Source organism: Lissotriton vulgaris, chromosome 5 (assembly GCF_964263255.1).
Source record: "Lissotriton vulgaris chromosome 5, aLisVul1.2, whole genome shotgun sequence".
Lineage (NCBI taxonomy): Eukaryota > Metazoa > Chordata > Amphibia > Caudata > Salamandridae > Lissotriton > Lissotriton vulgaris.
In genome coordinates, this window is record NC_141693.1 from 245,351,335 (window position 1) to 245,364,516 (window position 13,182).

The 13,182-nt window shown below is 50.1% G+C and overlaps 1 protein-coding gene across 1 annotated transcript in view; it reads left to right on the plus strand.

Annotated features, from left to right (window-relative positions):
* Positions 1–11,320: 11,320 nt before the first annotated feature.
* Positions 11,321–13,182, plus strand: part of BSPRY (B-box and SPRY domain containing) — a 119,071-nt gene continuing 117,209 nt past the window's right edge. The window contains exon 1 of the mRNA XM_086921274.1: positions 11,321–12,984. Within this exon, the coding sequence (XP_086777400.1) occupies positions 12,484–12,984 (501 nt within the window). The 5' untranslated portion in view covers positions 11,321–12,483. The remainder of the gene's footprint in view (positions 12,985–13,182) is intronic.

The window sequence follows — 13,182 nt, forward strand, 5'->3', positions numbered from 1 at the left end:
GTCACATTTGCCTTATGTAACATTTTCTATACATTGATTTACACACGTATGATATATTGTAGTTGTATGGTTGTGAGATGTAAACTGCTCTGACACCCTTTACTGGTATGAGAAGTGCTATAAAACAAATAAAACACATGTGACCGAGGGGCTATGGAGAGAGGGGAGGCACTGTTGGAGGATAATAGTGAAGGAATCATTGAAAAGCCCCAACAAAGATTGTCATAGGCTGGTGCACAGTAAGGTCATACTTTACTATGCTAGAATGTACAATTGTTTCCCAAATGTTCTTGGGGTAGAGCTCCCAAAGCCCCCTATGTAGTAGTCAGGCTCACTCGCTCAACTTGGTGAGCACCGTACGTGTACTAGTCTGACAACATTTGCCACGGCTGCTTTGTGTTTCCAGTCGGCCCTGGCAGGAGCCTTGTACTGGCGCCGGTATCGTTTTATAACGCTTTGTGCTGCTAACTGTGCTGAATCAATTGCCTGCTGTGCGCTTTGTATGCCGCTTTGCATATTTTGAGATTTTACATTGCCAGCGCGACTTTGCTGCTCTTTTAGCCTATTCCCCCAAGCGCCCTCCATTTTGTTGTTGTTGTCCTCATACCTAGCCCGCCCCGCCTCCCAGCTGAGACGCCCTCCCACAGACTTGAAGATCGCTCCGTTACCTGGAAGCGCCGTGACTCACTCTACGCTTCCCAGCCGAGTGGTCGCTCCCTTTGGCTCCGGTATCGTTTCATAACGCTTTGTGCTGCTAACTGTGCTGAATCAATTGCCTGCTGTGCGCTTTGTATGCCGCTTTGCATATTTTGAGATTTTACATTGCCAGCGCGACTTTGCTGCTCTTTTAGCCTATTCCCCCAAGCGCCCTCCATTTTGTTGTTGTTGTCCTCATACCTAGCCTGCCCCGCCTCCCAGCTGAGACGCCCTCGCCCCTCCCCCTCCACTATCCATATATGACAGTTGTTCCCGCGCGCAGCGTTCGCGCCCAATCCGCGCCGAAGGTGCGCCAAAGGTAAGCCCGTCTACGCCCGTCCGCGCCTGGACCGCGCCCAGCGCCATACCCCCTGGCCCCCGTCCCTCCCAGCCCCCCCGCTTTACCTACGATGCCGCCACCCTCCTAGCCCTTAACCCCGGTCGCACCCCCAACTGCGTCCAAGCCGCCCCTGGACACACCCATGGACCTTTCTCTTGCTACTCCTGCAAATTCATCGGCACCGACAACATCTCCGCTACGACCACAACACAGATTCCCGACCCTAACCACCTACAGTGCATCCTTCTCAACACCCGCTCGGTCCACAGACACGCCATTGACCTATGGAATCTACTAGACACCATCTCCCCAGACGTCGCCTTCCTAACAGAAACTTGGATTCCGCCCCAGACATCACCATTGCCATCCCTGAAGACTATAAGATCACACGCAAGGACCGCACCGACCACACAGGAGGAGGAATCGCTATCGTCCATAAGAAATCAATCCGCATCTCAACCAGCTCTGACGCCAACCTCGCTAACTCCGAACACCTTCACTTCCAGATCCACATCGACCCCAAAACCACACTCAGAGGCACCCTCCTCTACAGACCACCAGGACCCCGTGCAAAATTCAGTGAAGACATCACGGACTTCATCACCCCACACGCACTCCCCTCCAAAGACTACATCCTTCTGGGAGACCTCAACTTTCACCTTGAAAAGATCAACGACCGCAACACCGCCACCCTCTTAGACAACCTCGCCAACCTCGGACTTAAACAACTAGTCACTTCCCCCACCCACATCGCAGGTCACACACTCAACCCCATCTTCACCTCCAGCAATCATGTCTCCTTCAGCCACACTACGGATCTCCTCTGGACTGACCACAGCTGCGTTCACTTCACCTACAACAAACCAAAACCCACCATCCACCTCCAACCTACCCTGCAAAGAAACTGGAACAAAATCACCACGGACCAGATCTCCGCATCGCTCCTTCTAAACACCCCAGCCCTCTCTTCTAACGCAAACGAAGCCGCCGCCAACCTCACCCTATGGTTATCCAACACCGCCGACACCTTAGCACCACTGAAAAAACGTCAAAGCAAACCTGGCAGCAAGAAGGCCTCATGGTTCAAAGATGATCTTAAGAAGTCCAAGAAACTCTGCCGCTCCCTTGAAAAGGCCTGGAAAAAAGACCCAACCACTAGCACCAAGGACGCCTTCAAAAACGCCACCCGCACTCACCACCAACTAATCCGAAAGGCCAAGAAAACAGCATTCAAGGATCGACTTGACAACAACGCCCACAACAGCAAGGAACTTTTCAACATCGTCAAGGAATTTTCCAATCCCTCGGCCAACTCCAACGACATCACCCCCTCTCAAGCCCTCTGCGACTCCCTAGCCTCATTCTTCCACAACAAGATTGCAGACATCCACAACAGCTTTGACAACCAACCCGGAAACCAACCCACCCTACCATTTGCTGAACATTCTCCCCCCGTGAACACCCTTAACGACTGGTACCCAATCTCCACTGAGGACACAATCCGCCTGATGAATTCCATCCACTCAGGATCCCCCACAGACCCATGTCCTCACCACATCTTCAACAAAGCAGACTCCGTCATAGCACCGCACCTCCGAGACGTCATCAACTGCTCCTTCAACTCCGCCACCTTCCCGGAAGACTGGAAACACGCTGAACTCACCGCCCTTCTGAAAAAACCCACAGCGGACCCCACCGAACTCAAAAATTACCGCCCCATCTCGCTCCTTCCATTCCCGGCCAAAGTCATCGAGAAAGCTGTCAACAACCAGCTCGCCGCCTTCCTCGAAGCCAACAAATCCCTTGACTCCTCACAATCTGGCTTCCGAGCAAAACACAGCACTGAGACCGCCCTCATCGCAGCAACAGACGACATTCGAACTCTACTGGACAATGGAGACACAGTCGCCCTCATCCTCCTCGACCTCTCTGCAGCATTCAACACAGTCTGCCACAGCACCCTTTTACAACGCCTCAATAACATCGGAATCCAAGGAAAAGCACTTGAATGGATCACCTCGTTCCTCACCGGAAGAACCCAGAGAGTCCGCCTCCCACCATTCAAGTCCGAGGCCACCGAAGTCATCTGTGGCGTACCACAAGGATCCTCACTCAGCCCCACCCTCTTCAACGTATACATGAGCCCCCTCGCGACCATCGCACGCCAACACAACCTCAACATCATCTCTTACGCGGATGACACTCAACTAATCCTTTCTCTCACCAATGACCCCAGCACCGCCAAAACTAACCTACACGAAGGAATGAAAGAAGTTGCCGAATGGATGAAACAAAGCCGTCTGAAACTGAACTCAGACAAAACAGAAGTCCTCATCTTAGGTACATCCCCCTCTGCATGGGACGACTCCTGGTGGCCGGAAGCCCTCGGAAAAGCACCCATCCCGACAGACCACGCACGGAACCTAGGCGTCATCCTGGATTCCTCACTTTCAATGAACAGACAGGTCAACGCCGTCTCTTCATCCTGCTTCAACATTCTCCGCATGCTCAGAAAAACATTTCGCTGGATCCCCACCGAAACAAGGAAAACAGTCACCCACGCTCTGGTCACGAGCCGACTGGACTACGGAAACACCCTCTACGCAGGCACTACTGCTAAACTCCAGAAGAAACTCCAACGAATCCAAAACGCCTCAGCCAGGATCATATTAGACATCCCACGCAACGAACACATCTCTGGTCACCTTAAAGACCTCCACTGGCTACCCGTCAATAAGAGGATCACTTTCCGACTGCTAACCCACGCACACAAATCACTCTACGACATCGGACCAGAATGCCTCAACTCACGACTGTCCTTCTACACCCCCTCCCGCCAACTACGTTCTTCCAGCCAAGCCCTCGCCACTGTACCTCGCATCAACAAGACCACCATGGGAGGCAGATCCTTCTCATACCTGGCTGCTATAACATGGAACTCACTCCCCGCTTACCTTCGCCTTACCCAGAACCACCTAGCATTCAGAAAGCAACTTAAAACGTGGATATTTGACAAGTAATCCTCCTCCCCTTTCTAAGCGCCTTGAAACCCTCTGGGTATGTAGTGCGCTATATAAATTCTTTGACTTTGACTTTGACTTTGACAAAATAAAACTAAACGTTGAAAAGTTAGCCGCTGAGATGCAGCACCAACCTTCGCATTAAAATGTTTTGAATTTTGCAAATGTTTTCAATATTAAATCTTTAGTAATTTAAGTAATTGTCTGGTTTGCACTTGTTTGTGTATTTGTTGTACTGCTTTAATGTTTTAAATTGTGCAAATTGCTTGAGGGTCCCAGGCTTTCAGTAGTGACTCAATGGGAGTCCTCACGAGTCAAAAGTTTGGGAACCACTGATGTATGCTGTATCTACTTAGAAGCAGCTGTCTGCCTTTGACTTTATAGTAGCTTTTTTTCAGGAGTTTTATACAGCACAAACTTGAACCGAAGGTGTCAGAGCGCTTTAAATGAGCACCATATGCATTACAGGTAGACACATTCACTTTGTTGGGCACGGGGAGATTAAGTGATTTGCCCAGAATCGCAGGATGTTGAGAGCCCCTGCCGAGACTCGAACCAGGTTCCCCAGCTTCGAGGTCAACCGCTCTAGCTACATCCTCTCCCCAAATGTTAAGTGGTTAAGTGTTATGTTAAGTGGGGCCTGTACTTTCTCAATAAATGTATGGCATATCTACTTAGACAGAGCTGTGGACCATTGAAGCTATGGGTGCTCTGTTGAGCAGTGTGTGTATTTTCTCATTAAATATATGCTTTATCTTCATGAAGTAGTGGTTCACCACTGAATGCGTATTGCTCTGTAAAGTAGTGTCTGTATTTTCTCAGTAAGGTCAGGGCCATTGAAATTATGCGGTTCTGTGGCCACTGCTTCTTTCACAAAGTTAACGATTTGCTGCAATTGCCATATAATCCATCATCTGCTGCATATTCTGCCGATTTTAACAAACAAAGTTTGCTTTTAGCTCATTAAATGTATGATCTATCAAAAGTTATTAGGAACGTAGCAATATGTTTCCACGTGAATTGCAAGGCCCTTTGCAAAGGTTAACAGGTCATCTTTCACTTGTATATTTATGTATTGGGTCGTTAAATTAGCACAAATGAGGTGATGACATTTTTGCCCAGATATTATCACGTGTAAAAATGACAAAATAATGAAGTAATACTACAATGAAATGTGCCGCATTATGCTGCAAAATCTTCCATTCCTTGCTGCATAATTTAGTCAACCCTGCTGCTTAATTTGGGGCTACCATGCCGCATAATTCCTGTGGCCCTTATTAAAGTATATCCACTTAAAGGTAGAGGTGAACCATTGAATGTATGGTAGCTCTGTTAAGCATTGTCTGTACTTTCTAATTAAATGTATGGTACATCTACTTAGAAGTAACGGAGTACCAATAAAATGGCAGCTATGTTAAGTATTGTTTGTACTTAGCTGTCTGTACTTAGATGTAGTGGTGCACCATTGAATATATGGGTGCTCTGTTAAGAAGTGTCCGTCCTTTCTCATTGAATGTAAGCTGTATGTACTTAGAAGAAGCGGTGATCCATCGAATGTATGGTAGCTCTGTTAAGTAGTGTCTGTACTTTCTCATTACATGTAAGCTGTATGCACATATGCACATAGTAGGAGCAGTGCACCATTTAATGTATGCTAGCTATGTTAAGTACTGTTTGTACTTTTTCATTAAATGTAAGTTGTATGTACTTAGAAGTAGCCACACCCCATTGGATGTACGGTATCTATCTGAAGTAGTGTTTGTACATTCTCATCAAATGTAAGCTGTATGTACATAGAAGGAGCTGTGTGCTATTGCATGCACATAGCTCTGTTAAGCAGTGTTTGTGTTTTCTCTTTAAATGTATGGTGTGTCTGTCTACTTAGAAGGAGCTGTGTGCCATTGAATGTACAGTAGCTATGTTAAGTAATGCCTGTACTTTTTCATTAAATGTATGGTACATCTACTTAGATGTAGCAGTGCACCATTGAAAGTATGGTAGGTGGCTCTGTTAAGTAGTGTTTGTGGTTTCTTATGAACTGTAAGCAATATTTTCTTAGAAGAAGCAATGCCCCATTGACTGTACGATCTCAGAGAAAAATGGGCAACCCAAACAACCCTTGAGGGCTTGGGGAAGATAAATGATCAGGTATGGATCAGGTATGGATGTGTACATTCATTTGACCCTATTGAGTTTAAACTCTTTTAGAAGAGATAGAACATTGTGAAAAAAATCCCTTGAAGGCATCCATACCTGACCATTAACTGTACGGCAGCTCTAAGAAGTAGTGTCTGTATTTTCTCATTATGGTATATCAATGTAGAGGTAATGATGCACCACTGAATGTATGGTAGCTATGTTAAGTAATGTTTGTACTTTCTCATTAAATCTATGCATTGTCTACTTAAAGGTTGTGGTGCACCATTGAAAGTACGGTACCTATGTTAAGTTGTGTCTGCACTTTATCATTACATGCTTCACCACCCCCAGCGAAACCTTCCCCTCTGCCGAACATTTCCAGATCCAGATCCACTTCCAGATCCAGACCACCCCCAAAGCCACACTCTCAGGAACCCTCGTCTACAGACCCCCCCTGCCCCCGAACACCCTTTGCCACCAACATCACCCACTTCATCGCACCCCACGCTATCGCCTCAACTAACTACATACTCATTGGTGACCTGTACTTCCACCTCGGCAATCAGTGACCCCAACTCCACTATCTTTCGTGACAACTTCGCCAGCATCGTACTTAAACAACTCATCAACGCACCGACCCAGAGAGCAGGACACACCCTCGACCCCATCTTCGCAGCAGGAAACAGCGTCCAATTCAGGCACACAACGCCACCGCCATGGACTGACCACTACTGCGTACACTTCACCATCAACAAACCCAAGGCACCCAAACCAGCCCCACGCCCACCACAAAGGAATTGGAGAAAGGTTACCGACGAGCAACTTAACTCCACCCTCACCCGAGACAACCACACATGGTCACCCGAGGCAAACGATGCAGCCTGAGAACTCCACTCCTGGGGGCAGATTTATGAAGGACTTGCGCCGCCGGTGCGTCACTTTTTCCCATGTTAAAAATGACGCACCGGCGGCGCAAGTCCTTCATAAATCTGCCCCCTGGATCTCCAACTGCGCAGACAAGCTTGCCCCGCTACGCAACTTTGACAGACAACGCCCCAGAAAAGCTGCCTGGTTCACCACCGCTCTCCAAGAAGCCAGATGCACCTGTAGACGTCTGGAGAACTGGAGAAACACCAAGACAACCGAAAACTACACCACCTACGAGGACACCCTGACGGACTACCACAACCAGATCAGATCCTCCAAGCGGAACTTCAGCCACAACAAAATCCTGCCCAACTCCACAAACTCCAAGGAACTTTTCAGTGTCATTCAAGAACTCACCAACCCACGCAGCGAAGCCACAGACATCACCCCATCCCAAGACCTCTGCAACAAGCTTGGAACCTATTTCCACCTGAAGGTCAAAAACCTCTACAACAACTTCATCGACCATCCCTCAGACGCCAGACGGCCCCTCTCCCCCCAGAAACACCAGCCAGCCCACCATCTCCAACTGGACACCGATCACGGCCGAAGACACCGCCTCGACCATAATATTATCCTCTCGGGGTCCCCCACCGACCCCTCACATCTACCACAGAGCTGCATCCGCCATCGCACCCAAACTACAACGCACCATCAACACCACCTTCAAAACAGGCACCTTCCCAGACGACTGGAAGCGTGCAGAAGTCAGACCCCTGCTCAAGAAGCCTACAGGCGACCCCACCAACCTCAAGAACTATCAGCCCATCTCCCTCCTCCCCTTCGCAGCCAAAGTTGCAGAGAAAACAGTCAACAGGAAACTGACACAATTCATGGAAGAGAACGCTGTCTTCAACCCGTCCCAATCTGGATTGCGAAGCAACCACAGCACAGAAACCACCCTACTTGCCGCCACAGACGGCATCCACACCATCCTGGACCAAGGCCACTTCACAACCCTCATTCTACTCGACCTATCAGCAGCCTTTAACACCGTCTCCCAATGCACACTAGTCGCCAGACTACACAACACAGGCATACAAGGAACAGCCCTGGACTGGATCCAATCATTCCTCAACGGAAGAAGCCAAAGGATCAGACTCCCACCCTTCTTCTCCGACCCCACAAAAATCACCTGCGGAGTCCCAGGGGGTTCATCACTAAGCCCCACCCTCTTCAACATCTACTTGGCACTCCTCGCAGCCATCATCCGACAACACGGCCTCAACATCGTATCCTACGCCAACGACACCCAGCTCATCCTCTCCCTCACCAAAGACCCCACCACTTTCAAACTCAACTTCCAGAAATGAATACAAGACGTCGCTGCCTGGATGACCAACAGCTGCCTGAAGCTCAACGAATAGAAGACAGAAGTCGTCTTCCTCGGTACCACTCCTTCTGCATGGGACAGCACCTGGTGGTCGACCACCCTCGGAAGCCCACCTACCCTCTCAGACCACGCCAAGAACCTCGGCATCGTACTCGCTCATCACTCACCATGAAACCACAGGTAAACGCCGTCACCTCCAGCTGCTTCAACACCCTCCGCATCCTCAGCAAGACCTTCCAATGGATCCCCTCTGAGTCAAGGAAGACAATCACACACGCACTCATCTCCGGCAGACTGGACTATGGAAACGCACTCTACGCCGGCATCAACAAGTCCCTACTCCGCAAACTCCAGACAATACAGAACACCGCCGCCAGACTCGTCCTCTGCATCCTCCGACACAAACACATCAGCCAACACCTACGAAGTCTCCACTGGCTCCCTGTGGAGAAAATAGTCACTTTCAAAATCCTCACTCACGCCTACAAATGCCTACACAACAACGGACCCAAATACCTCAACGACAGAATCAACTTCCACATACCCCAAAAAACCTCCAATCTTCCAACCTCTCACTGGCCGAAAACCTGTGCAGCCACAGAGCTAGAGCAGGCGGAAGATCCTTCTCTTACATTGCAGCCAAGACCTGGAACAAGCTACCGGCAGACATCAGACACACCCCCTCCCTGAACACCTTCAGGAAGACCCTCAAGACCTGGTTCTTCGGCTACACTGTTCTGCGGACCCCCTCCCCTTCAGCGCCTTGAGACCCTCGCGGGTGAGTAGCTCACTTACAATTCCCTGATTGATTGATTGACATGTGTGACAAATCTACTTAGAGGTAGCTGTTGCCATTGAATTTACAGCAGATCTGTTAAGAAGTACCTGTAATTTAAAACGTATTAAAGGTAAACGAACCAGTAAAGGCTCGAGATTGATGCCTGGTTGTGGCTCAGCTCAAGCTCCTCTTTGACCCTCGTGTCCAAAGCTAGCCTGGTCTACCTGTGGTTTCTGCCTGACACTGACACCCGCGTGAGAACGTCATGGGCCAGAGTCAGAGAAACAGATACTCGTCTGGTGGCTGAATTGCGCAATGTGAAATTGAAACCCCTGGCCTCATTTATGAAAAGTGACGCATCGCTGCGTGAAAACAGCGATGCGTCACTTTTCACTGCGCACTCCTTGCGACACCAATGATGCGTCATATTTAATGTATGACGCATCATGTCGCAAGGACTTACAGATACGTCAGTATTTCTGACGCATCTGTAAGCGCAAAAGTGACGCATTGCTGGAGTGTGTCACAAAAGTGACGCATCTCCAGCAATGCGTCCTTTCTCATGGGGAAAGCCCCATGTGAAAGGGCTTGCGTCAGTCTTACGCCTGCTGTGAGGCAGGCGCAAGATTTTGACGCAACAGCATCCTAAAAGAGACGCAGTGAAATCTCATAGATTTCACTGCGTCACTATTACGAGGCTTTTTGCGGGGGAACGCCCCCTCTGCATACATTATACCTGACGCAGGTATAATGTGGCGCAGGGGTTTAAAAAGTGACGCATCTACCTAGATGCGTCACTTTTTAAATATGGCGCAACAAGGCGCATGTTTTACGCCACAGATGCGTCACAAAAAGTGATGCATCCGCAGCGCAAAACTGACGCAAGGCCTCATAAATGAGGCCCCTGATTTCAATCCCGGCTTCCCTGCACGAACAAATTGTGTGATTCTAGGCGAATACTTTATTTCACCAAGCCGCCTTTTATTTCATGATCGCATTAGAGAGCAAGACCAAAAATGTTAGGCCGGGATGTGCGCTGTACAAAGTCCTCTTGCGGTTGATTTCATAGTTATTAATGTTTCTCCATGTGTAATACGTCTCACCTTTTACTTCACGCATGCCACTGTCAGGGCGGGGTGGGGGGTGTGTGTGGATGAATTCTTCTATGTTAGTGGTTAAAATGTCATCATTTTTATTTAATGCCTCTCAATGCAGTCATGTAGACTGCTGTGCAAAGGTGAAACGCTTCCACATGTTAAGAAAATGCACCTTTTATAAGTGACTTTATCTTAGTTTATATGGTGTTTTCTTGCTCTATTTACACGACGAACATTGATTGTCAGGGCTCGACACGTGCGTTGGCTCTCCGAGCCACCAGACCTTTGGCTCGGCTCTGGCTCGCCCGCCTCAAAATGTTCGTGAAGTGGCTGCACTCCATTCAATGCATGCGAGCCCTGCGCAGTTAGGTGAGATGAAACGAGCCTCCAATGTTCAATGAAATGCATGGCAGCTCAGCTACGGTGGGGCTGTATTCTCATTAAATGTACGGGTGCTCTGCTGGGCAGTTTTTACACACCTCCATTAATGGAATGACATTTTTGCTGAGACGTGCAGCACTATTGACTTGAAAACGTGCCAGCACGTGTAAATCTCCCAGCGCCCTCTGCAGCGCCACCAGGGCCAAGTCACAAGCGATGTTTTATCGGCGACACAAACGCACCTTTCACTTGCAGGCTATTTGCATAAAATGCGGATTGCGCCGCAGAGAGTACAAGTAAGAAATCCCGTACTGCAGCGGAGGGCCGGCGGGCGGCGGCTCTGCTGCCTGCAGAGGAAGCATCCCCGGCGGCTGCAGGAAGCATCTCCGGCGGCTGCAGGAAGCCGCCGGGTGACTGCAGGAAGCGGCAGCCCGGTGAACCTTAGGGGACAGGGCGAGATCTGTTACAAGGAGCTGGGGTTGGGAGGGGGTAGCCCGGCCTGGAGAGCCCGCAGCCGCTGGGGAGGAGGCTCTGCTGCCAGGGAGGAGGTGTGACTGTGACCTTTGTCAACTCCCCGCCCTGCCCCATCTCCCGCTAGCTCCGCCCAGTGTCAGATTCACCTGTTCACCTGAGCACAGGTGGAGCAGCGGAGAGGAAGCGACACCGGCCGGGGATACATCTCTGCCGGGGAGAGTCGGTGCCAGGACCCGGGCCACAGGGGCAGATCTGAGGGGGCAGCAGCGTTGGGGCACCGGGGCGAGACGGAGTAAGGCGAAAGAAATATAAAAGGGCAGCTTTTAAGGGTGTAGCCGAATATCTGAACATGATACAGGTACAGGTCTGAAGTGGGTAACTGGGTAGAGCTGGGGGAGGCAGAGGAGAGGATTTAAAGCGGCAGAGGGGCAGATCAGAAGAGGTAGATGCGCAGATCTGAAAGAGGTTCAAGGATCTTATGGATCCCAAGGGACGCTCTTGGATGTGAAAAGAGGCGAGGGGCATTGGGGCAGTTTAAAGGGGCTCGGGGCAGCGAGTACAGTGGATGGATTTAAACTGGGGAGTACTTGAGAGTGCCAGGGGGAAACCCTGATCGACCACAGGGCAGATATGCAGTGTTCCAGAAAAGAGCCCAGGAGCACACGGTGCATCTGAAGTGCTACTATGGCAATTAAAGTACAAGGGCAGATGTGAAACGGGGTCGGGGCCTATATGAAGGTGGTGCAGGGGTAAGGACACCTTTTAACGCGGTATTGGGGCAGGTCTGAGGGCGCTACATGAGCACACCATAAAGAGGTGGATCTGATGTGGGTACAGTGGCAGCTCTGAAGGGGGAAGGCCCTCATCTGGCTGAAGCAGAGACGGATCTCCAGAGGCCAGGTTAGATCTAAGAGGGGAATTCATTTGAACTTACTTGTAATATTATGTATGTATTTTTATGTGGACATCCTAGGAGTTTCAAATCTTTAATAAATATTGAATTGAACAAAGAGGGGAAGGGACAAACTCGGGTGTGCTGAGACGGATTTCCAAGGAACAGGGCCTCTGGGGAAAGACAGGTCCTCAGGGGTAAATAGGGTAGAAACAGCACTCATGGGGGCAGGAAAATATGTTTAGGGGGGCATAGACACTTCTCCAAATACCTTAGGGTTAGGGACATATTTTTAGTCTGCAGGCAGCTGTCGTGAGCAAGGAGAGGGCTTCAGGCTTCTTCAGAGACTGAAAGAACCCTTAGTCGTTTTGTCCTCACCCCATCCGTGGGTTAGAGGGTGAAGGGAATGGAGAACGCGCAGAACCCTCCTATTGGGACCCTTCTTGTGAGACAGATGGGGGCGCCAGAGGAGCACAATGGGTCCCAGAAGGGCGATGGCCCTCTCCCCGAGCCAGGGAAACAACTCCCTGCTAAGGATGGGTTCTCTGACATTTTTACGGTGACACTTGACGAGGGTTTCTCCCTTCCCAACCTTCAGGATCAGCTCGCCACCCTCAATGTAGCACTTTCCAACCCAGGTACTTCTATACCCACCTTGGTAACAGTGCCACCTGTGCCTGGCACAGTGTTACCATCCTTGGTTACAATGCTGCCCACCCCGAGTACAGTGTCACCTGCCCCGGAGGTCCATGGAGGCACGCAGATACCCCTGCAGGAGGCAAGCTGCCCGGAGCATGGACTGCCACAGAGTCGCTGGTGCCAGGAAGAGTCGCGACCAGTGTGCCAGCAGTGCCCGTGCCAAGACCACCACACCAGGGATCTGGAGAAGAGCGCCAGCATGATCCGGGTAAGAGGGCATGGAGCTCAGGAGTGTGGCATGGTGGGGTGTAGGCGGTTCTGGGGCAAGGGACATATGTATGCATGGACAGAGGCAAAGAAAACCCCATAATTGAAGCAGAGGAAATGAAGAGTGATAAACAGGCAAGGGGGCAATGGACAAGGGGAGTGTGCAAGAAGCAGGGTATCCACGTTAGTGGCCAGACTA